The sequence below is a fragment of the Halyomorpha halys genome, unplaced genomic scaffold (assembly GCF_000696795.3).
Source record: "Halyomorpha halys isolate HHAL.00 unplaced genomic scaffold, Hhal_1.1 Scaffold304.1, whole genome shotgun sequence".
Classification (NCBI taxonomy): domain Eukaryota; kingdom Metazoa; phylum Arthropoda; class Insecta; order Hemiptera; family Pentatomidae; genus Halyomorpha; species Halyomorpha halys.
Window position 1 is genome coordinate 241,198 of NW_027116688.1, and position 23,065 is coordinate 264,262.

The 23,065-nt window shown below is 30.4% G+C and overlaps 1 protein-coding gene across 3 annotated transcripts in view; it reads left to right on the forward strand.

Annotated features, from left to right (window-relative positions):
- Window positions 1–23,065, forward strand: part of LOC106681015 (putative inorganic phosphate cotransporter) — a 75,918-nt gene that overhangs the window by 37,012 nt on the left and 15,841 nt on the right. For all 3 annotated transcript variants that reach the window (XM_067053423.1, XM_067053422.1, XM_014421112.3), the window contains exon 2: window positions 18,944–19,049. In XM_067053423.1, coding sequence (XP_066909524.1) covers window positions 18,968–19,049 — 82 coding nt within the window. In that variant the 5' untranslated portion in view covers window positions 18,944–18,967. The remainder of the gene's footprint in view (window positions 1–18,943; window positions 19,050–23,065) is intronic.

Sequence of the window (23,065 nt, forward strand, 5' to 3'; positions counted from 1 at the left end):
TATAATCCGCAACTAAACATGGGGCCACCAAGGTACACTATCTATAATCCGCAACTGAAATCGTTGTTTTATTGTATCAAATCAACAACTCATTTCAATAAATCCGAATTGTATTAAAAGGATAATAATTAATTCGAGATATAAATTCATTACAGAATCGCTTTTCAGGCTATAGATTAGGAGGTTATCAGCTAAGATTTTTAATTTATCTACGACAATTTAATGATGAAGAATATATATATTTTTGTTTATTAGGCGATTAATATAATCCAATATAAGACAATAGAATTGACCCTGATTCTGCTAAATTTAATTTATTACTATTTTTTAAATTTACCTATTTATATATTTATTATACTATATGCATAAACTTGAACTGTAGAAATAATGAAGTTGAAAAGCAGTATCTGACTTTCTTAATTTTCTTCTTCTTCATGGTATAATCCGTGATTTGTTCACTAATCCAAGATGTAATTATATATGGACAAAAAAGTAGAGAAGAGATTTACTAGTTTTAGGTCGTGCTGGTTAATTTTTTTTCTAAAATGGCAATTTTTTAGCACGTTCTCAAAATAGATCCCATGTTGAAAAGCTTTCTAACGTCAGTATTCAGATTATTGAAAGTATTCTCGTTTCATTTAATGTCTTGACATTTCTGTTGCATAATATAGTTGTATAACTTTTTCAAGATCCTACTTGGTTGAGACTGAAGATCTTGTTACATCCAAGGGTAATATGAAGTCAAAGAAAAATATGGAGTAATGAAATGGAAGGATTCGTAATTGGACACGGTCTAAGAAATGGGCTTAGAACAGGAAGATTTCGACGTAGGTTATGCAAGATTTAGGTTGTAATAACCCATTGCTTGAGTGGAAAATCCTAATATATATATATGTATATATGTATAAAAAAATAGAAGATCTAGAAATAGAAACCTGCTTCTTATTTCAAATGTTTCACGGAACTGTTCTGCTTTCATTCTAAGAAATATTTGCAACTACATACCTTAAGCATTGCTTTCTCAGAACTTAGTACAAGTTCTCAATTAAAGGCTGTGTAATGGAAACCTGTTGGATATCCGCAAGGCGTTGCTGACTCACAATCTTTACTCTCTTGCATCAACTTGATGCTTCACTATCTTCTGTGGTGTGGGGCATCGGTCGTGGTAAATATTAATATCATCTTAATAGTTACTTTTATTTTATTCCTCTTACTAAAGAGGAAAAAAAGTAAAGATGTATTGGGTTAAGGGAGGAAATATAATTAGATATATAGATGAATAATCAAAAAAAGGATAAAAAAATGTTTATAGAAAGGAAAAAATAAAAGAACATAAAAAAAATCATATAGTACTATTATACATATATTATACATTTACTCTACTATGCCTATACATTATAAGAATTTTAAAAAAAAATTATCCAAGTATGTTGTGTATTTAGCTACTCAATACAGTCCTGCTGCACAATTTTTTTTCTCTAATCTGGCCAAGGGAAGGCAATTGTCTTAAGTTATTGACATCTCTAACCTTAGTAATAGATAAAATAATATCCACTCCCAACACAATTTATCATCCAATCACTATAGTGGTAAAAATAAAAAAAAATCTAAAAAATCATCAAGACTTGTTCTATTTCATGATTAAGTACATTTATCAGTATTGTTTTATTTATTTATTTGATATCAGATCTGCCTGGTGGGCCTTAAATGGTTGATATAATATAATCGTTATAAATATTTATTTTTTTTAACGACTGATTATGGGTGGAGATATATTCTCGTACAAAATACACCCCTAACTATATACAATGTTATAATTAAAAGAAAATAAGATAAAATAAATAGATAAAAATAATGCTTCTCAATAAAAGAGAAAAGTGAAATTAATAACATGAATAATGACATTTGCAAACCTAACAAAACAAACAATTGCCCTCTAATGGTAAAAAAAAGTTAATTTAAAAAAAAAAAAAGACGAGAGAATAGAAAAAAGATAAATAACAATAATAAGTAAAATAGAAGTAGTGTGAATAATAGAATTAATAAATATACAATTTATAATGGAATGCCCTGCAGCAGCCTGGGCTTCAGTCTTCGGATTGAGGTTGGGTTTCTCAGGTTATTGGTCACTGCTCCTTTAACTGACGGCAACTGGGAGTGGAACTTCATGAACCGTTTCTTGATGTAATCCTCTATTGACTCCATGCAACAGGCTATTTCTTATGAATCAATGAGCATCCACTGCGATAATTGGACAGTGAAACTAATACATAAAAAATCGTTTTAGAATCGAATTGCCGACAAAGATACGTCATCATGATTTGAGTTTACAAGCCCGATGAGACTAAAATTGCCATCTAACGAAGACTCAATTAAGAAATATTTCAATTATGCTTCCTTATGATAAATTGATTATAAAAACAATTAAGTAAGTTATAAAACAATTTCGCTCTTTGAGGTTTTCGATTTGCCTCACTGTCTGCAAGAAAATCGTCAAAAATATTCGCTTTAAATTCTGATTTCCTATCTAAATTGGTAAACATGTTAGTTGCGTTGGAGAACAATTAGGAGCGTTGGTGAAGAAATGGATAAGGTTAGAAAATTAATAATACCCTCTAAAAAATGTAGCACGTTTCACTGTTATAATTCTGCAAAATGCCAAAAATTATAGACGTTAATCCTGGTGAACGTATATCTTGGAAAACTCAGTATATCCTCAGCGGTATGTAAAGAGCCAATTTAACTAAGTTGGCCTTTTTATTTTTTTTTAATTGAAATAATCATTGATACTAATTAATTAACCTGTGTGGAATATAATTAACAATGTACCAAGTTCTCAAAAATATAAACATTTTGCGCTTTTATATGCTAAAACCACTTCCAGGTAAACAACAAAATATTTTAAAAAAATTAAAATCTGTACCTCTAACAATATTCTGTCCAGCCGGGTCCTTGGAGTTACCAGCATCGTGCCTTACCATAGTGGCACCGCGCTCCCCTACAAAATATACTCTTCTTACACAACTAAAAATATACTCTTCTGAAAATTATGTGGTTCGTCCTTTTTTACATAAAACCAGCGATATAAACATGGGTCTAAGCTATTTACTAAAAGCGTCAAATGAAATTCTTTACATAATTTATTATAACATTTGAAAAAAAATTATTTCGCAATAAAACCTCAGGCACCTCTCTCCTCATCTTAAAACGTATGATTACGCATGGTAGTGACTGTATGTGGTAAGCTGTCTTTAGTTAGCAAAAAATAACTTGCTGGACTGGTTACCCCACCTTTAATTGTACAAGTAGCTTTGTGAAGAAGTAAAATAACATGTTTATTTTTATAATTTTTCAAAAACGTTTTTCCATTCAAGCGCTTTCTAAGATAAGAAAAAAAGAGAAGAAAATTATATATATGTATATATAGTTGACCGTAAAGATTTAAATATAAGAAGAAAATTATATTTAAAAAATAGATAGGAGTCAATCCATATCAAATTGACCAATGATAGTTATTGACCAAATTTATTTATTTTTTATATTTCTCCGTATTTTGTAGTACCCTTCATAGAGTTTAAGACATTAGTATAATAATTTAATTTAATAAGACATGTATTCATTAATTGTTTAAATGTTCAGTTTTATTTTAAATGAGCAAATGTTACATTTTACCAGCACACATAAATTTTACTGCACTATAGTTTACGTTAAATTATCTAGGACGTTGGTTTTTGTAGATGATTGGTTCAAATGAAAACCATGTAAAAGAGCCCCAAAACCATAGAAAATAGCATGAGTGAGATTCTACCGAGTTTTTCTCGAAATATTTATTTTCACTTATTTACATTGATTAGCAATATTAATAAAAATAGCAATATTTTCACATAATTTGGTTTCTATTTTGATGAGAACTGGCAGACACGGCATTCGCTAGATTTAGAGATGTAGATAGATTAATTGATTACAATTGAAAGTTTGATATAAATAATCATATTTCGTTATTTACATATTGGTTTAATTATTTAATTAACTGTTTATTATATTTATTTAGTTTATAGCGGAATACATAATATAATAACAGTATACGGTAAAAAAAATTTAAATGACTTCAACATGACTCAACTAAGTGGATTTTGGGAGTGGTTTTGGACTCTATAAGCTGCTTCGAAGAGCAGAAACAGGATCTAATTAAATAAATTGTAATCAGATACGTAAAATAAAACATTTGAAAAGGTTTATAGGAATATCTCGTCTTTATAACCACATCAAATCTAAATGGTAGTAACATAGGTACGGTAAAAGAATTTTTAGTAATGAAACAAAGTTCGTTTTTTGCTTATAAACGAAATTTCGTAAAAATCGAAAATTATAACCTTTTGGTTTTGACAAATGCTATTTAAATGTTTCAGACGACGCTATAAACGCATATGATATGCTTTTTTATAAAACTTTTTTATTACTACTTTACTGAAATCCTAATCATCTTTTTATTAATTTTTTAATGAATAAAAAATCATTTAATAGGATAAGTAATGTTTTTTCTTATTCCTCAGAAAGAGACCAATCGATTGGCATACTTTAACCACGAAGAAAATGTATATTTCTTAAGCTACGCTCCAACAATACTTAATTTTTTTAATAACCTTTTTCTTAGCAGAGAAATCGGAATTGCTAATAACCTTCCCGGGAAAATCCTAAAAATTTAGCAAAACTTACATCACAATCGGATGAACGGTACGGATGCTCATAAAATACGAACAAAATTAGATTTTTTATATTAGATTCATTGTAGATTCCAAAAATGGGACAAAATTTTAGAATTTTACCATTTTAAAAATAGTTTTTCTCAAAAAAACTAATAAAATCATATCTTGATAACATATTGAGATAGAAAGGTTAGGTTGATATCCTTGGACTATATTTTTTGGCACTTGTAAGCCTCCCCCCTTCCAGACATTTTTCCCCTGGAAAACCCTGTAACATTCCTCCTCCAAATCTTTTTAGGCCCCTCTTACATAAATTGATTATCAATCAATCAATCAATGATAATCAGTCCGATGAAAATTCCTTAACTCTGCTTATAAGTTGGAAATAACCTGACCTCTCTCTCTATCGAATATTTACATGTATAAACGCCAGTCAAGGTGGAATAAATTAATTAACTGTAAACTTCAATATATTTTTTATCACCCTGTCTTCGTCAGCAATAGCTTTAATAAATTTTTATGATCATTTTGATGGGATAAAGATATTGATATCTTGGTAGTAGGTAAGAGATATTTGGAATGATAACAATAATTATAAAATAAAGAAAAAATACATCAAAACTTATATATTTTAATTTAATTAGCCTGTGAGTTTCAGTTAAAAATCAACAATAATTTTAGGAGTAATTCCTCAATTTTTTATTTAATTGATACAAAAACGCAATTATTAGGGCATATAATAATAACAACCTATTGGTTAATTAACCAGTTTAATCACGTAATGTGATTGTTAATTAGAGTAATAAGACACAATTCTCGGTTGTTATGAAACTTTCGTATTAAAAGCTTACTCATTGATTTTTTAAAACACATTTTGAAGGTCGCTAGATTGTTTAGCTATAATAGTAAAAAAATATATAATTAGAGAAGTAATTTAAATGTTATATTTAATTCAGTCAATTGGTTGGGAAAATACAGCTTTTCTTTCGTATAGATCATCTGTTGTTTGTTCAAGTGGACGTTCGGAATGTGCTGGAATTCAAAATCGTCGTAAAATTATCATGATCATGGCAGTTTTAGTAGAACCGAACACATGATATTTTGAGGGAAATTTTCAAAAAAGTTTGTTTCCAGTTTTTTGTTTTTGTTTAAAAAGATGATCGATAAAATAAAGGTGAAAATAAAAAAAATTAAAAGTTCATAAATCAATGTCCCAATGGTGGTGCAGAGAAGGCGGGGCTTTCGAGCACTATGGCATCCTAGAAAAATTTAAAAGGTATTTTTTATCAAAATTACTGCTCGTCCCCAGATATACGACTAATTATATTTTAAGTCAGGAAACGGGTGTCGCCACGTTGTACTCGTGTATCCTTCCAACACAGTTCAATTATATTTTAAAAGTTACGGAGATGCCGGATTTCCACTTACCTCATATCCTTGCAAAAGAAGTAATGAAAAAGAATGTTTATTGGTACCGTAAGTGGCAGGAGTTAGAGGAATGTTATGGAGTTAATCTCGATACTAAGATTGACCGTTTAAATTAATGTTTGAAGTACCACCAATGGGTGGTTCCTTCCCAAGATTTTCAAGTGTATATGAAACATACTACATATTTACCTATTGTATTATTTTGTATAGTTGTAAGTTACATTAAATAAATAATTAAAAAAAAAAAAAGATTGATCGTAGTCAGACAGAGCCTAAAGGAATCCGAGAAACAAAGTAATTTCGAGAAATGATTCCAAACCAGTCTTTCTTCGTACGGAGGTTTATGTTTACAGAAAAGACAAATTTAAATGATATTTTGATTTTGTATCGATGCGGGCGATTCAAGTGTTAAACCGTGGATGCATCATAGTCCATAACTCCAAAGAAAATGAAGATACCTTACAATTCTTGGGAACCTGTCATAAGTATGAAATTAGAATAAGATATTTTGGGCTCCGGTCCTGCTCTCCAGAACAAGTACTCAGTTTATTTTTTTAATGGAGAGCTCTTAGAAACTATGCACGACGGGCTACACTGGAAAGAGCTCAGTTGGTTAATATGTGGGAAAATAATGCCATACCGCAGTTGTTACAAGAATGATATGTTTTATTTCTATAAATATGATTACCGTAGTGTAGTTTTAAATTATTGAATTTTTGAAAAAATTATTCTTAAAGCGTATAACTTATTTTTTTCTTTAATTATTGTTATTTATATGTTTTAGTTAGAATTGCATAGAGGCTTCGACAGACAGAGATTTTTCCATTTTCTATGTGTTTTTAATTGTTTAAATAAATACATTTTTGTATTTTTTATAAATAAACACATTTCATTCATTCATTAATTAAAAATCTAAAAAAGGAAGATAGTTCGAGTGCAGTATAAATCAAAAAGAACCATTCTCTCCCTTTCCTTCATTCAGATAGCTGTGATGTAGCACTGCAAAGTTGGGCGAAACGTTGGCTTTCTAATATACATTACACACGGTCACTAACGATCTTCCAATAAAAAAAAAAAAAATTTAACTTGTAAAAAAAATATAATTAAAAAAAATATCTTTGATTAGATAGAGCTGCAGTGAGAATCCCAAATCCCTAGGAAAGATTTTTTCTTGTCTTCGCCAAATATTAAATTCACCAAAGATACCTGACTTAACTCTTTATAATGCATGCCATTAAAAAAATATGAAAATATATTCCATCATTATAATATTATATAACTACTTCAATAAAACGTAATAAGGAGCTAGGCCATGAAATGAATATGGATAAAATAGAATATACGGTTAGTAGCAGAAACGGCAATAATTTTGGTAATATAGATATAGGAGGAAATACATTTGAAGTGGTAAAAAGGATTAATTATTTAGGGTTTAGAAAAACAAAATTTATGAGGAAATAAAAGCAAGGTTAAAGGCAGGAATCCTTGTTATTTTTAATTTCAAAATGGTTTTGCTTTCGCCTCCTGTCCAAAAACTTAAACGTCTACAAAACTACTACTATATCTACTGTTACAAAACGTGACCTATTACACTGAAGGAGGAAAAAACGCGTTAAGGTTTTTCAAAGTAATTGTAAATAAAATATTCGGACCGAAAAATGATGATTTAATCGGAAAATTTAGAAGGCTACACAATGTGTGCATACATCAATTGCGTGAACTATATCCAGTAGTATATTATACTATTGCGGTGAATAAGATGGACTCGTAAGGTTGTAGTGAATGGTAACGATCGGATCCCTATAATATGAATGAACACTGATTCAAAATGTAAATTTTTGAAGGGTAGACAGAACGTAGGTGGGAGGATTGCAAGGCTGATCTTGTAAATTTAGGTTTAGATAGCCATCACAGGGCAGGTATATGTAGATAGATTCATACCTGGTACGTTAGTAGCCGAGGGGGTTTGAGCACCAACTTTCAATGCCTCGGGCACTAGCGCTGGTTCAATACGGCTTGGAGGCCGGTCACATGAAATGAAGACCTGACCTCCTCACCATGGATAGAATAGGGTGGTACCCTGTAGATAACCCTTCATATGTTAGAAATGATCAGGAAGGGTTTTTTTACACTCATTTTTTTTTTTTTTTATTCATGTTAATAAAATAAAACTGAAATCTGTACCGCTACAACCTGTTACTAGACCAACGGTTGTGCAAGTAGGTGATTTGGTCAGGATCACGTTCGACTGATTTTCATCCAATTAAGGGTTGCCCAATTTATGAGACTATATTATTATAATAATGCTATATTATTTGTAAACATACCACATTTTCTATAGTCATTAAAGAATTAGTAATATATATATATATTACTAAATAAACAAATAAATAAACCCATATTTTTTATTTTAAAAGCTTTTCAATAATCTCAGATATCAATAAGACAGTTGAAGATTCTTGGATTTATACAGATCAAACACAACAGTACCTCAGGAATACAGTTGTATTCTGTCATCATCACAAAGAGAAAGACCTCATCTTTCTAGCGGGATATAAATCACTGAATTAGGTCAAAGAATAGAGGAATAATGAAAAATAAATTAAACGGTTTCCCAAGAGACATTTTAGTTGAAGCTCTTAATACTTGCAAATAGAAACTATTGCTATTCACAGTAAATGAGATCCAACCACAAAGTCAAACCGCAGAGGCAAGCCGAGAGATGAAGTGAAAGCCAAAGAGGACGTCGACTGTACAAAGGATGTCAACAATCACAAACGAAGTACTTATCGATTATTGTACTGGATAATCGATCATACCAAATGATACGAACCCAAACAGCGAACATAAGAGTGCCGGTATTCATTAAGACGGTAAACAATGCTGACAATCAGTTACTGATCCACATTGATATCTGAGACTGATGTAACGCAGATCAGATGCCACGATCAAGGATATACGGCAATGACAATGGACTACTTCACAATTTGGGAGAGGGTCACTGGATCAACTTTTTAGTTAATAATTTTTTCTCTGAAACACATATATATATAACATGAAACATATATATTATATTATATATTTTTTTGTTGCTGAGTTTCTTGAATATCCGTCAATTAGAAAACAGAATTTCTTCAATTAATTAAAAATGTAAAATGTGTAATTCGAGGTTACTAACTATAAACATTAGTGACACTTGTCTATTACAGTGGGTTCTACATTGCCATGAAACCACTAACTCTAGGTTTTTGCCGTTACTAAATAGGGTTGAAATGGAGAAAGGTAAATTAAGGTTTATTTGGTTTTTCCAAATCCTAACTGTTCTTTCTTGCAGGTAGTCTGTCTGTTATTAATATTTTATCGATTTATTTTTAATGTTATTGTTAATTATGTATTTTGTGTTTTTGAGGTTGAAGTAACAAGAATTTAAATTTTATAGATCAGTATTTTGTTGATAGCCCGATTCTTATATTTTTCTAAAGTGATCATTTTACATTTCGCTTGAAATTGTTTTGTTTTTTCCCGATGTATAGATCTGCTCTCACAACACACAAAGAGACAAAGAGGACATAGATTCAAATTTGATACTCCTAAAATCGTCCATAATCCTGATTGTTCAAAATGAGTGATCAGTGTTAAGATTATTTACAATTAAAAATATTAATATATAAATGAAATAGTTTCATAAATAGTTTAATTTGGCTAATTACATTAGTCCAGGGCAGAACAGCCGCAAAATTATAATAGTTGAATCCACGGTTGTGAATTTAAAGTTAAGTTTGTCCTTGATATGACAGGTCGCCCGAAACGTTGGACATTTGAAATGATCAATAAAGAGTATTGGTAATTAATTGGATAGAATTTATATTAATTGAAAAATAAAACTAGTCTCGAACAAGTTGAGTATAAACTAAAGTATACATTTATTTAGAAATTCTCAAAACAAGTCTTGAACAACCTGTTTAAATTGATAAGTGACACATTACTATGATTTATTTATTATATTAGATACCGAGCATTTAAAACTGGAAATGACGTGGTTATCAAGATTCATATTTTCGACCAATAGAGGTATGCTCTTAATGTGGGCGCCAAAATGTGAAGAAATAGCTGTTCTGCGAACTTCCTTCTTTACTCTGTCCCCCATTAAGACAGGTATTATTGATATCATTGTTTTCATATCTTAAGGTATAATAAAGGAGCTTAACCAACTAAACACTGGTAAGAAAATTATTCATAAACCATGGTTTAACGCCAAATGTTCTATAACATCCTTAATAAAAAAAATAGTAATATCATAACTATGCAATTGAAAAGAAAATCACTTAAGTGAGGATTCTTTGGTTGAATATATCAACTGTGTTGTATTCATTATTTTCTAGGGATCATATATTATTCCATGATACAACTTCTGTGAAAAATTAAAAACCCTTAAAACTTCAATTATCTTTTATAAAAAAATAAATATATTTTTTACATTTGATAATATGGTCGTCTTCCCCTTTCTTCAAAATAATTATTCTTTTTAGTGGAATATATGACCCTTAGAAAATAAAGAACATTTGTTTTGAATATTATAATTATATTAAAGACAAGATGACCATATTATCGAAGACAAGATCATCGAAAACTTGTCGATAATTAGAAATATTAGGTTTGAAAACGGACAAAAAATGGGTCCGAAACGTCATCCAATCGATTAATAAAGGATAACTGGAGTTTTAAGTTTTTAATTTTTTCTGGAAGCTGTTTTATAAAAAAAAATTTTTAACGACTTAATTATTTCAAAAACCTCAGTGAATTCTGGCCTGCTGTTAATGGCATCAAACCATAAGGATTCAAAGTAAATCACTTAAGTGTGGATTCTTTGGTTGAATATATCAACTTGTGTATGTTTTCATTATTTTCTAGGGATCTTTTATTCTTCTATAATACAACTTCTGTGAAAACTTATTTATCTTTTATTTATTTATTTTTTACATATGATAATATGGCCATCTTCCCCTTTCTTCAAAATAATAATTCTTTTACAATAGAATATATGACCCCGCACTGCCAGGTGGGAAAATTTTTATAAAACGGTTTTGCCACTCAGTGGTCCATTTGACTCTTCCTTAGATATGGTCATTAATGAACTATTATTAAGTAAAAATAAAAGTAAAAAGCAGCCATTGAGGACATTATTTATTTCCTTTCATTTCTAAACAACAGTTTTTAATGGCCCTAACTCACTTTGGATAGACTATTAACCAGAGCTTTGTAATGAAATATTTCGTGCCCAGTCTCCTTCAAAAGCTTTGTCCGTTAATAGAATGTGGATGATTCATAAAAAAGGTGTGACAGGCAAGCCATAAAATTAAAGAGACGATACAATTTTTAATATCCCCAAAAAAATCACAAATATTCTTTATAACAGTCTTTATAATTCGATGGGTTTAGGGATTTTATTACCTCGATTATTTATTTGAAAAGGCCAAGTGTGCCGCAATTACATATTTACTTTATTCCAAAAATCTCCCAAAATATTTATCTTCGATTAAAAAAGAAAGGTGTTCGCCGTTTTCGTCAACTATAGATGAACCTTTGATTCTATGAATTACCAGAATATCAGGGATAAATTATAATGTTTAGGCGTGAGCCGTGAAGTTATACATGTGGCTGGGAATCTTTATCATAATGCAAGTATGATGAAATTGCTAGGAGCTTCTTCTCTCTCTAAAATTGCTAAATCGGAAGGAGTTTTGCAGGGATTGATTTAGAGACCTCTTCTCTTGGCCTTATACGGGCGAAAAGAAGAGGTCTCCAACATTGTATATTATTTTCATAATTCAGCGAGTCTTACAGTGAACAATAATAAAAATATACAATTATTGTTATATACAGACGATATGGTGTTCCTCTCGCCGACCTGAGTAGTCGCCCAAAGAAATTTAAATACCCTCAGGGATTATTACACTCCGAACCATCTTACCGTGAATATCAATAGAGCATTCGCAATGGTTTTCCCTAAAGTTGGAAATGTCATACGACAGGTTCTATCTGCGAAACATAGAATACTGTAGTGAGTTCACTTATTGTTTCTAACTAGGAAAAATCCTAATAATTGTACTACACAGTAAATAGCTCAATAGAATCAGGTGTAATCTGAATTATTTAGAGTTTTTGTAAATTAAAAAACTGTGAACATGACTGAAAATTTCGTATATTTCATATTAAATTATTATTTTTATTCTAATATAAATTCATAAATATTTAGAAGTCTCCTGTTTTTTACTTAAAACGTGGTTAATTATCATAATCAAAGTTAATTTTTTTTTCATATCGATTAATTATTTACGTTTTAGCCTACTTCCATTCATGAATATGCAGAGATGTGATTTCCATGCTATATTAATTTATGGAGTGAGAGAATAAAACTGTTTGCGGACTCTCAGCCCATCTTGATACAGTGTATAAACAATTTCAATACACTTTCATACTCAAATTTGTCTCTAACAGATTTTGACCTATTTTTAGGAATTAGCACCACGTTACAAGTTGTAAAATATTTTAAAATAATATACAGGTAAAAATTACGTTAGCTGATAATATTTCAATTCCGGAATTTAAAAAAAAGTTTAATTATAATTTAAAATGTAACAAAAAAAGTAAAACGGCTACTTATAATTGAAACTTTTTGTTTACATCAAGGTTTATAATCGTGTAACCTTTATCTTCAAAACGAACTATAAAGGAACACTTATACGATCAGTCGGAATGACAGTAAAACCAAATATTGGCATTATGATTGATTGTGTAAGGATAAGACTGATGGATTACCTAAACAATTTTGAGATTCGATCATTTGAAGTGAGGGAAGGATACGAGTGCTTTCTCTATATCGTGCTTTCTTCACTTGCAGGAGAATGCCAAAATAATTGCCACACCACCTTTTTTGTTTATCACAAATCGAAAGAGACGTTGCACAAGATGCTCATTGATCAATATCTCACACACAAGTAAGAGTCTATAGGACTGATAGCGAATGAGCCTTCGAGATTGAAGTCAGTCTTCGGGATGGTGGTTTGTCATTCAAGCGGAATGTGCAAGGGTCCCTTAAATATTAAAAATTAAAAATTCTGAACATTATTTTAAAGTCAGTTGTTTTTCACGTTAAGTATTTTGTAACAAAGATCTTTAACCGGTTAAATACTCCGTAAATTAAATCACTCACACAAATTGCTCTTTAAGCTGTTCCTAATTCGAAATGAAGATGGAAAATTTAGACAATTAATCTGATGAGGACAATTAAGTAATCAAATCCATCACCTCTGTCAGCTATTGGATGGAAACTCTCAACAAGAAACCAACGCTACCTCTCAGGGTTAAATAAAAGCTTTTAAACTTATTCATAAGGGAAACCGTTATTTTAAATAGAACAGAGTTCAATGCGTCGTATTTAACTTTGCGTTCATTAAAGTATCGATAAAAAAAAAAAAGTAACAGGAATACCAGAATATTTTTATTGTGTAATAGTATATTCTACCTTATATTTATAGATAATGTTTATAGTGATCAAAGAGCTAATTAACATCATAATTATTCCTATTTATATTTAGCCTATTGGAGTCAATAGAGGATTGCATAAAAAAAACGGTTCATGAAGTTCCACTCCCAGTTGCCGACAGTTAAAGGAGCAGTGACCTACAACCTGGGAAACCCAACCTCAACTCGAAGACTGAAGCCCAGACTGCTGCAGGACATTCTGTTATAAATTTTAATAAATATAAAATTAATTCATAGTCACGCTACCTCTATTTTACTTATTATTATTACTCATTTTATGCATTCATTATTTCGTTTTCTCTTTTCTTCTCTCTTCTATTTTTCAAATTAACTTGTTTCTTTTTACTATTAGAGGGGAATTGTTTGTTTTATTTAAGTGTACCAATATCATTATTTTTTGTTATTAATTTTACTTTCCTCTTTTATTAAGAAGCATTATTCTTATCTATTTATTTTTTTTTCTTTTAATAATAACATTGTATATAGTTAGGGGTGTATTTTGTACGAGACTATATCCCTACCCTCCCCCATAATCAACTGTTAAAAAAAATATATATAATATAACGGTTATATCAACCATGTAAGGCCCACCAGGCCGATCTGGTATAAAATAAAATATAAAAAAAATATTTAGTTTGGGGAACTCCGAACCGAGCTCTTCCTTCCTCTTATGGAGAAAAGAGTAGGACTTCGGAGATCCCAGCTCTTCTCTATCAACCGTGTTACTGGTATTAAAAGCCAGTGGAGGATGAATGAGTGTGCTAGAAGCAGTGCTAAAATCTAAGAACACCTTAAATAATGGAAACTCAACAAATGCTGCTAATTCTACATGTACTAGTAGAACTTTAGAATTTTCATTTCAAGATATTTTCTAAAAAATGTCTTTTCTTTATTTCTTGAAATTTACGATTGTATTATGATTATTTTCAGTATTGTGACTAAAAACGGCACTAGAAAATGTGATAAGCTATTGTCTTATGAAAAATATGTGAAGAAACTACCAAAAACATATTTACATTTGAAAGTCTCGATGTCATATTCTTTTCAGGTATCTCGGAGAATCATTAGGAATGGAAAGAATTTTCATTAGAATTTAGTGGGTTTGGATAGTGAGGAATTGATATCTGGTTCGGTCTAGCTTGTTGTTTGGCTACACATAAAACATTATGGACTTCATGGATGTTTTAGTTTTTGACGAAGAAAAGAGGATTGAGGATTTTCTTCAAGGTTGAATAAAAGACATAAGAAACGAAAGATCTTGATCTATAGAATATTTTTTACAGTTCGGTTTCTTAGGTGTGACGTACGTAACAGTTACTCGAAATACATAAGAATGGAATTCAATTGTAACTAAAACCAAAAATTAAACATATTTCGTTTGATAAAAGTAGGACAAAACTATTTTTATATTTACAAAAGAATAAAATCAAGATATTTAATATGATGGGTAAGATATTTTCAAGGTTTTATTATGGAAATCATCACAGAATTGTTTTTAAATTTATTTATTTATTTATTGTTGTTCACAAAACTTCTGAAATTAATAATTAGAATATCAAAATAATGCTTTTTAATAAAACATAAATATTGATATTGCTAGTTTACAAAAATAAATGCTAATTATTTAAAATTTGAGATGTATTTGAATTTTCACAAGTAACTTTGGAACAATAGTTATCGGGCATTTCTTGCAGACTTTTAAGTCGAAAATTTAATTGGTTAACAGATTTTCAATTTCAAAATAATACTTTCGGATTTATAAATAATATTTAAAAATAACAATAAACATTTTGTTTAAATTACACGTATTTCAAACGAATTCATGGTTTTGCGAAAATTTAAGATGACGAAACTGGCAATGACTAAGTATTCGAATTGGCAAGTCACAGCTTTCATTGGACTGTCATTGGTTAATTGGAAAAATACTTCCCTTTCTATAGAGCAATTTGCACGATGCATGGTTCTGTTCATAATTTCAACAGTTAATGCACGGCATAGTCTTTAATTGATGTCATGATTCGGAAATTTTATTCCTAACTATATCTTCTAACCCCTTCAATTTATATTAAATACATGTTTCTTTTAATAGGAAAATATTATGTAATAAAAAATTGTTTATGATTTCGCGAAAGTATTTATGGTAATTAGTACTTTGCAGTTTATCCTTATTTTCTTCTTTTTTTTTTTTGAGTGTGAAACATTCGGTTAATTGACATTTGGATAAATTAAGAAAAAAAAGGAATTTATTTCTTATCGAAGTGAATGTTTACTTTGGTTTTTATAAAAAAATATTTCCTTATTGCATGATCCTAAAATAATCCTAATGTCTACATGGCTTCTCAAAGATTAGTTTCCAACATTAACCTGAGAAATTCATTTCGTTTAACAAATAATTGATACCTCAAATTCTTCTGTTTTATATAGGAATTTAAAATTAAATAAAGTTATTTTTGTATTTCAAAAAGGTGACAATGAAGCAAATAGTAAAATCATTTTAAAAATTTCAACTTTATTAAGTCTAATATCATACAGGAGATAGCCTCGAAACCTTCAAATGTAAAAATGTTATTCGAGAGCTAACTGTGGGTAGTTTCTTTACATGTCAGTATCATAACATTGTAATCTAACATCACATTTACTAGATATTTTTTTGTGTAAATACAGTTGTAAATGAATTTTAAAAAATATCATACAGGATAAAATTGAGTGAGCCGATCACTACTTTAATTCATTGATTAATAGACAATGTAAAACAATAAAGAAATGTTTAACAGAAAATCCATAAAAATAAAATAATTAATATGTCAAGTTGTAAGAAATATACTAAAAATATTGTGAGGCGCGTCGGATGAATAAAAATCTTTAGATATATGGATGATTTCAAAATGACTGTATTCAAAGGTGAGCACTCATAGTAGCGATCATTGAGGTAAGATTTAAAAAATAAAAACAAAATAAATAAACTAAGGAGTGAGGATTTAGTGATAGGGGAAGTATTTTGAGAATGAGAAAACGATGTTTTCTTATATTTATAAAATTACACAATGGTGTATAGAGGATTTAGATAGCTAGGCTGGATTAAACTGGAGGAATGTTAGGAAGCAAGAGTGTTGTAAAAACTAAAATGATTTTAAAGAGGTCCCTGCGCAAAAATAATCACAATGCCTCTTCATATTAACAAGATGACCTTCAGATGGGTTAAAGGACTGTATACAGGACTCTGTTGACTGAATGGACACGTCTTTGATAGGAGGATAACGGAGTTACTGAATTCCATGTTTTCCGAAAAAGATGACGAGGTAGTTTGTCCAGGAATCATTTCTTTTTTATCCAGATCCCAAGCTTTAGGAAACTGTATACCCATACACAATATTCAAATTTGCAAAGGCGACTGTCGTAACTGACTATAGGACGGCGTACAACAGGCTTTGAGAGGCCGTGGTGCTTTCAGATTATAAATAAATTAAATATTTATTTAAAAAAATAAAATTAAATAATTAGCATTCTTCTTGTTTGTTAACAGAGGAAATATCGTCTAAGATGCTTATTTCTTCAATTCCCTTTCGTCTCGGGTCTCTAAATATTTTAGTTGGTCAATGCTTCTGTGGAAATGTAAGTTTTTTGTGTCGTCTTTGGTTGCTGGAGTAGAGGATTGAGATTTTGGAAAAAAAAAGATTTTTTCGATTTTTTTTCTACAGGGTTAAGAGTAACATCATTAAATGAAACTGTAGGGGAGTTAGTAGGTTTACGGCGAAGGGTAAAGGTGATTTGATGGAATTTGTTGGAATTTATCTTAATCCTCCAATTACGACACCAATCTTCGAGGACTGTGATATGGAATTGGAGATTTTGGGATACAATTAATGGGTTATTATTAACAACGAGCACACATGTGTCATCGGCATACGTGGTGAGGATAGTGTTAGGATTGGTTGGAATGTCAGCTGTATAGACGGTGTAGAGGACGGGACCAAGGATACTACCTTGAGGAACACCAGCGGACTGAAAATAGAGGGATGAATAGGAACCATTGTGGTTTACTTGGAAAAATCTATCAATGAGAAAGGAACGAATGATGATAAAGTATGTAGGAGGTAGGAATTTACGGAGTTTATAAAGCAGTCTCGGGTGGCAGACTCGATCAAAAGGAAAAAAAAGGATAGATGAAAAAATAGCAAATGTTAAAGAACAACGAAAAATTGATCATATCATGATTTCCTTGAGTAGTGTCATATCTGAGAAAAAGAGTTTGTTTTTTTTATTTTGTTTGAGGTATTCTATAGATTGTACCATAGCCAGGACTTAATATGTAACGACTCTAAAGACCACAGTAATTAAAGTAACCACAGCAAACGGTCCTATCTTTGAAATACGTCAAATTCTAAAAAAAAAAACTTTTTTTTTTTTTTAGAATGGCCACTATTCAAGAAAATCAGCGATATGATGTTCTTTGTTACTACTCTATAGTTTATTAAGTTAAGAAGAGGTTTTCTATAATACCTAGGGAATGAGGTTTTAGGAAATTATTCCGATTTGTTGAAGAACCATAGAGTTTATTTACATATTAATCTTACCTTTTGTTTGAGTTCAAGAATCTGCACAACTACCTCAGAGCAATTTATCGATTATCACGAAAATTTACTACCTGAGGAGTGAGGGTAAACGAAAATTCTCTAATGATAAAAGTAAATTTAGCATTTGTATTACTGAAAGTTTATTGCATGAAGCGGCCATCTTGAAGAAGTGTTGTGAAGAATGGTACATAAAAATGGTTGTGACATGATTTGACTTCGTATATTTAGGTGAAGATTGTGTTATAAAGTCAGTATATTTTTAAACTATAACAAAAAAGTTAAATAGAATTTAAAAAAGTTGATCTCAAATATTTTTGAAACATGTGATAATCCAGAAAACGAGGAAGAGATATTCTTGAATTGTAATCCCACCGGCTAATAACATATATTTTAAATGCTAATTGGCTTAATTTTTATATGTTAATATTTTTCCTACTAGTATTTTTTCTTTTTTTTTTTCCAATAAAGTAGTTATTGTTCTATACCTCTGTGACTTGAATTTTATCTCTCCGTGACAACACTGGGTTTGATATTATAGTTGGCAGTATATGTCGCGATATATGGAGCTGCTGTCATGTTAATTGCCTCAATAAACCACACGATAAAACCACAATCAGCACTATATCATTTAAAGTAAAAAATATCTTCATTATTACGATTAATCATTTGGTGTTTAATTTTTTGTTACAGTTTTACGGGTCGTTGGAGTCTGACATGGAGTTCAACAAATCGAAGCAGGAACTGACGAAATCAAATACGACATTACAAAATGAGGGCGGTGATGAAAATAAAAAAGGCAAGTAGTTTCATCACGTATATATATTGCAACCAGTTCATAAATGCCAAAGAATAATAAATGCAAATAGCAACCAATTATTTAAATAATTATAATTTGAAAAAAGAAAAATATATGTCACGTGGACTACTGGTTTACTCAACTTTGTTTGTACCATCAATATCATTAATCTTAAATTATATCCTTTTTAATATTACTCTTATTTAAAAATTTATATTTAATTTTTTAATAATTTTAGTGTTTAAGTTATAAAACAATGGATTTTTTTCAGATTTTGAATAAATTTTAATCTAAATTTCCATGTTTAATGAGGTATTTATGTATTTTGATGATTAAAGGCCATTAACAACCATTTTCTGGTTAAACTGCTTGCAGAGACTGGCCAGTCAATATATCATGATATGAACAATGGAGGTTAAGGTGGGTGGGACATGTGGCTTGAACCAATCCATCAGGACGCCTTTACACAATAATGAATGCCAGTATAGTTGGTAAGAGATCCAGTGAGAGGTCAAAAATCAGATGGAGAGACAGAATCATCAAAGATGAGAAAGAGCTGCATGCAGCCAACAGGAAAGACAGGCGTGGAGATGGGTGAGTGGGGCGCCAAAGATCTACAAGGTCTCCAACGCCAACAAAAAAGAAAAAAAAAACATTTTAAACCTAAGAAAAATAAAAATATTATGTTAATAAGTCTTATCAACAGATTAGTGTGTGATGATATTTCACGTCACTAGCTTATTGATTCCGTTAAAATATTAATCACAATAAAATGGAAATATTTTTTCACTGTAGTCTTCGAATTCTATTTATTATTCCAATATTTAATCTTTATATTTAATATTTATTATATCCAAGATTTAAAATTTAAATTGATTGAATATTTTGGTGTTAAAGTTGATATTCATAACGGCCTCACCAAATTACTTTCTAGAATTCCTCAAAATCAAACTTGAATATTGCGAATTGTATAAATATCTACTGATATTATCCATCTTCTCTTCAAGCTCATAAGTCCCCTTAGGTGACCTCCATACTAGCAAAGCCAAATCCATTTGTTTCCCACTTGCTGCAAATCTTTAAACAATCATTACGGAAGCATAGGAAGTACCAAAGGTATCCCCACGCTTGTGTGTTTCAGAGCGGCCAAAATAGACGTTGGACTTGTTTTGGCAATTACTTTCGATTCCGACTATTTTCATAATAAATAATAAAAATAAAAGAAGATTGTATAAAAGGAAACGTAAATGTCGACAAATTAGGTAGATGACAGAAAGTAAAAAAAAAAAAAAAATCTACATAATCTATCAATTGAACTTTCATTCTAAACTTTCTATAAAATATTTGTTAAATCAACTACTTAGAAATATAATATTTTTATAACTTTATATTTGTACTAACGTAACGGCCAAAATTTGAAACAATGTATTTACAGCCAATTAGTAGAATTTTAAAATAAACAATCTTAAACTAGAGATAATTATTGATTCCGTAGTTTGGGTAAAGTATTAAATAAATGAACGCAGAGAGAACAAACATCGACAGTTCTGAGCTCAAACGTGTGAATGCACCACAAGCGCCCTTTGCTTTGGCCAACTTGGATCAGTCTGAATTTGCGAAAGCACGAATTTGCCATAGTTTAGCAAATGTATAGCAGCACTTTAAGAGAGTGTAAAGAAGCTTTGGTGGCTATTCGCTAGAAAATAGTACGGATCCTATACCACGAAGGAATTCTAGGCAACGAGAAAGTAGAATTTCCTGCCTGCTAGAAAGGGTGTTTAGTTTCTCTTATTGGGGCCAGAACCTTCAATTGTCGCGTCACCAATACTAAGAGGTTTTTGACTTGTGTTAGCCTTAAACAGCCCAACAATAAAAACTTCTAATTAATTACTGCTAGGCCTAAAAAGAAATGATCTTATAACGTAATTTATTGAATTTTAATATTATTTAAGATAAGCAATGATATATTTCTCAAAAAGAGTGCGATGGACCAAAAATGTCAATTAATGATGATAAATATCTGTACTGGAAAAAAATTAACGGTATGATGTAGACGTAGTGTTCGACGAATGTTGCCATCTATATTCATTGATAAATTTGCTCATGAATCGGTGACGTCGTAGTTGGTTACGAGAAACATTGCTACTGGAATCAATAAAGCTCTATAGATCGACAAGATGATAAATGATTATAACAACTTGTATCTGTTACACAAAACGAATCAAATTCATGAAAATAGAAGTAAATATTCTTCAAATATACTTATGTATAATAGTACTTTACCATAAGATAATTAATAAAACAGTAATTAATAAGTAATTAAAATTTATTTATATATATACATACATACTCATATAATAATAATAACAGCTTTATTTAAATTCTTTATTCTAATTCATCTTGTAATCCCCCTTTCCAATAATCCACTAGCGTAAGCCAACCAAGTTACAACCTTCATTGGACCTCTCACCTAACCTTATAATGCCAAAAGGCAATCCAAGGTATCCTTAACACCCTCCTATACATATAGCATACCTCCTATACGTACCAAATACCCACTAACATCATTACAGAAGGGTATGAAAAAAAAAAAAAATCTTGTAATCGTTCTTCCTTCCCTTCTCTTGTGTTCCCTTGGCAGAGATAGGCAAAATTTAGCTATAGTTGAAACTAATATCTAAGATTTCCATGGCAACGACCCTTATTCATGAATGAACCATTGATAAATAAAAATCGTATCCATGACAATTTTAGGTATTAGTTTGAAGTTTATTATAGCAAATTTTTGCCCAAGCCTGGCAACATGTACGGCCCACCTCCTTTTCAGTTGAACATCTTTTCTTACGCTTTTAACTTTAATCCTAGATTGTACTTTTTTTGTTACTGATGCAGCATTTTTTTTTATACCTATCATACATCTTAAAAATTGCATTTCCGTCCTCGCTAATTTTTTATAATTATTTTCTGTTGCTGGCCATGAAATTGGCGTATAAATGTATATAAAACCATGTATATTTCTAGGGTTTATAATCAGACAATTATAATTTCTTAGAGAGTTATATATACATACATTAATGATTACAATGTTTTTCAGTAATGTAAGACTTCAACCTTAAATAAATATTTTATTTTGTTATTCATCCATTCAAAAAGATATGACATTTTAACATCGATATCATTTCATCATTCGGATGCAGAATATGTTATATATTAAATATATTGTAGTATATTTAACGGTCTCTTCTACTTTTTTTTTTTTTTATTATCTCATTGTAATCTCTACCTTCACTCTTTAAAAGAAAAGAATTAAAAATTAAATAAAAGTTAAATTGTCAAACAAACCATACAAAACTAATAACACTACAGAAGTAAGTGAAACAAGTTAATACGAGATAGGAAAACCAGGACAAAAAAAAATACAAGATCCTCCCATGTTTACAGGTTTCTATTGTTTTTTTGACGTGACAACGTCTTATAAATCATTTTGCGGGATGCCATGTTAGAAAAAGTGTCCCGTAACGGAAGTAGATTGTGGGGGAGGTAATTAGTAGTGTAGTAGTGGGGGTAAGAGGATTATAGATGCTGAGAGTCATGCAGGCAAAAGTGTCCCGTAACGGAGAAGGTAGTGGTGGGGATGGGTAAGAGTGAGGTGGTGGGGGTAAGAGGATTATAGAGTATACGTTGTCACGGAAATATGTCGAGGCCTACACGGGCACGGTTTTTTTAACCTTCCAACCTCAATATTTCTCAAGATTAAATTAGTTTCTCGGCGCTGATGAAAGCAAAGCAATTGTTTTCCCAAAAAAATTTGTTGACTTGTTTACAACCCTTGGATTCCTATGATTGGCTAAATAAGGGATATTTTCCTAACAATTTGTTGCTATCTTTTTGGAAGTTCATCGTAGATCTAGAAAATGGTCAGGATTCATTTTTTGGGCCCACCGCGAAACAAATTCTGACTCACCCTAGTGATTCGAACCCAAAACCTTCTAAACCAAGCGCTCAGGGACCTACAC